Here is a 3,276-nt window from a genome sequence, read left to right as displayed (position 1 = left end):
GGCTTTCTATCCAGGATTCTGCACCCTTTGTAAATGTCGCCAGACTAGAGAAGAGGGGTTGGCCAAACTGTGGACTCTGCACCCTTTGCAAGCGTGAGCAAGAAAGTGGGCCACACCTACTCTTCAAATGTCGATACACGCTCAGGCTTTGGAACTTGGTCAGGGAGAAGTTTGGACTCCATCACCTTGATGTCTTCACTTGGCACCTCGAGGATTCTATGCTCAACTAGTGGGTTCGCAGGACCCGTTCGGGGGTCCCCAATAGGAAGGCAATGTCTTCTCTCGTCATGCTTGTCTCATGAACGGTGTGGAATGAGAGAAATGCTCGGGTCTTCGGTCACAAGAGTGCCCCACCTCCCATCCTATTAAACAAAATTGATCAAAAGGCAAATCTCTGGATCACCGCAGGGGCAAAGAAACTACGTATCCTTTTCACGCGCGAGTAATCCCGCATGCCATGCACGTGTGTTCCGTTTGTAACAAACATTCCTCCTCTTTTAATCAATATATGAGGCAAATCTTTTGTCTTCGTTTCATTTTTTTATTAATCAAAAAATTGCTAATATACTCAACAGTTCACACACTGTATACATATGCCAACAAGAATTTTGCCTCATTGATTCATTGGTAATTCATTTAACGTGGGGATTGTTGCTAACTCTTTTCTAGGGTTCTTCATATAATAAGAAATACATATATTGATTTGTCACAAAAGGCTTTGACCATCGATTTCCTCATTAATAGTATCTGATATAGTACTACATGATTAAAAGCAAGATCGGGAAATCATCTTAAAAAATCGAATGAGATGAATTTTATGCCACGGGAATTACTAATTGTATTCCTCGCGAAAAGAAAACTACTAACCGTATTTTGGGACGCAAAGTGTATGAACGAATTTTATAAATGGCACCCATCAAGTGGCTGTCAACATATTCCTGACTTCATTCTGCCTATACGATGTGAAGTTTTACACGGTATTTCTACCATCCACAGAAAGGACTAATCACCCAATACAGTCAGTCGCCGTCGCATGCACCTCCCATATCGCTCTCCAGTTGACAAGGCTCGATCAATAATACCATGTACGTACATATTGTGATTTTTCTGCATCTCGGATAGTACATTTGCGATTTAAATCGTAGATTTGTACCACACTTGAGTATATGCTACGGTATAAAATACCAAGGTAATCGTAGGTATGTATTGTCGTAGAGAAAATACAAAGCGTAGTGTACAGAAAACTACAATAATTTTACAAAGAAGATCCAGCTCAGTAGGCTTTCCAAAAATTGAGTTATTAATTGCGAACCCCCGTGAAAAAACTTTCTACCATTACGTTCATGTTGCGTTGGATGAGAAAACTGTTTACTCCCATTGCTAAACAGAAGACATGAAGTTGCACAGCTAAGAATTGAAGAAGAAAATAAGAACTACGTAAATATTTAACAAAGTCCAACTTGAATATTGATTTGACCCTATGATAATAATTTTCTGAACATGTAACAGTTTCTGATGATAGTATTTTCTAAGAACTACAAACTAAGGTCTGGAAAAAACTTTTCCAGAAGAAAAAAGAAGAATCCAATTTTCTATCGTCATTTCCCGTTCACTCGGTCTCATCGGCGACAGCATTCAGGTCAATCTTCGGCTTCTTCCCGCTGCTGGAGGAGGCGGGCTTGCCGGGGAGCGGCGGCACCTTGGACGCGCACCGCGGGCACCGGGGGTCGGCCTCGGCGATGAGCACGTACGTGAGGCAGGACGGGCACGCGGCCACGCGCATGGCCGGGTTCGCTGCGGGGGATGCCGTGCTTGAAGGCGGCGAGCGGCTGCGCTTTCCAAGGGACGGGGACGACGATGAGGTCGACGCGGACGAGGAGGACGACGTGTCCGGCGAGCGGGCTGACCGCGCGGCGGCTGCACGCTGTAGGGCGTCGCGGACCATGTCGAGGGTGCAGACCGCGGCGCACGTGGTGACGGCGGCGGCGGCGGGAGCGGTGGACGCCGTGGGAGGCAGGTTGAGGTCCTGATGGCCGTCCTGGGCTGCCTGGTGGCGATGAGGGGTCAGGAACGTCTTGCCGGACTGCACAAAAACAAGAAACTCACTTTGTTACAATTTGATCGAAACGAAATCAGAGACGGGTACGAGCATGATGAACAAAAACTCTGTAATTCAATCCAACAGAACCAAAAAAATTGATCGTCATGCTCTTAAACCGATCGAAGAACATAATAACCTAACCTAGCAAACTACATGATTCTACGGAATCCATGCATCTCGGACAGGAACCACACGGGGGCGAATTGATTAAGCACCAACCATGCACGCACCCACGTGTAACAACTAACTGGTTCATAGCACATAGACGAACAGGGACCATCTTCTTGAGATCGCAAGAACAGTGCAAGGAAAGAAACGAACGGGCGAAACAGCAGGAGGGGGAGCACTCACCAGCAGATCGAGCCGTCGCTCCCAGCCGGCGGGCACCTTGACCTCGAGGTCGACGACCTCGTCCTCCCCACCGGCGTCGCCGCCGCAACCGCCGAGCAGATCCATGGTCACCATCTCCGGCGCCTTCCCGGCGCCGGCCCTACCCCCCTTCCCCGCCTCCCCGCGGAGCATCCTGGCGATGGAGCTCACCTCCGCCGCCATTCTCCCCTTCCCTTTCTTTTCGGCGGTCCTCTGCTCTGCTTCCTCCTTTTCTGTGTTACTTTGTCGTTCCGCCGAGAGAACGGAGATCGGTGGGGGTGTTTGGCAGGGCGCGGTGGGGCGGCCGTATATATACCGGGAGGCCGCCGGCGCGACGGGCACGCGGGGCCCACGCGCCAGGGAGCGTGGAGGGGGGTAGGGGAGGGCCATTAAGGATCATATATTAATTGCCGTCGTTGGGAAATGGTTGGAAGATTATTAATGCCAATTAACTGCTGGAAACAAATTTGGGGTCGCGGCCGTGTTTAATCCACTCGAATCGAAGGGACGGGATTTGAATTCGTTTCCGTTTAAAGCAGTCATTTACTCCTCGGCATTGCGCACATGAATGGGCTGGATTTAAACCGCGTGGAGGAACCCTTGGGCTGCCGGCTGCAATATCATGCTGGATTTATGCGCATTGATTCGTTGCCATTTACTATATTTGTTTGCCGTTTTATTGTTCATCTAGAAAACAGATGCAACCACTGAATTCATTGGTACCGTATTCAATAGTATCCACCCATCCATATTTTAGCTCACAATTGAGCATTGCCGCGTGGTATAATTCGTATATAATTAATGGA

The 3,276-nt window shown here is 48.6% G+C and overlaps 1 protein-coding gene across 1 annotated transcript; it reads right to left on the bottom strand.

Annotated features, from left to right (window-relative positions):
* Window positions 1–1,414: 1,414 nt before the first annotated feature.
* On the bottom strand, window positions 1,415–2,754 carry LOC123427822. Its single transcript, XM_045111957.1, has 2 exons — window positions 2,453–2,754; window positions 1,415–2,083 (listed from the first exon to the last, which is right to left on the bottom strand). Exons 1-2 carry the CDS (start codon window positions 2,651–2,653, stop codon window positions 1,610–1,612), a joined length of 675 nt encoding a protein of 224 aa, XP_044967892.1. The 5' UTR covers window positions 2,654–2,754; the 3' UTR covers window positions 1,415–1,609.
* Between the last annotated feature and the right edge of the window lie 522 nt (window positions 2,755–3,276).

Source organism: Hordeum vulgare, chromosome 2H (genome assembly GCF_904849725.1).
Source record: "Hordeum vulgare subsp. vulgare chromosome 2H, MorexV3_pseudomolecules_assembly, whole genome shotgun sequence".
Lineage (NCBI taxonomy): Eukaryota > Viridiplantae > Streptophyta > Magnoliopsida > Poales > Poaceae > Hordeum > Hordeum vulgare.
The sequence above is the reverse complement of the archived record's forward strand: the minus strand, read 5'-3'. Positions and strand labels throughout refer to the sequence as shown.

Excerpts from the sequence above, each read along its gene's own strand:
- LOC123427822 (XM_045111957.1), bottom strand. The coding sequence starts at position 2,653 with ATGGCGGCGGAGGTGAGCTCCATCGCCAGGATGCTCCGCGGGGAGGCG. Across the intron at positions 2,084-2,452 it reads AGCGACGGCTCGATCTGCTG|TCCGGCAAGACGTTCCTGAC; the intron begins GTGAGTGCTCCC and ends GTTTTTGTGCAG.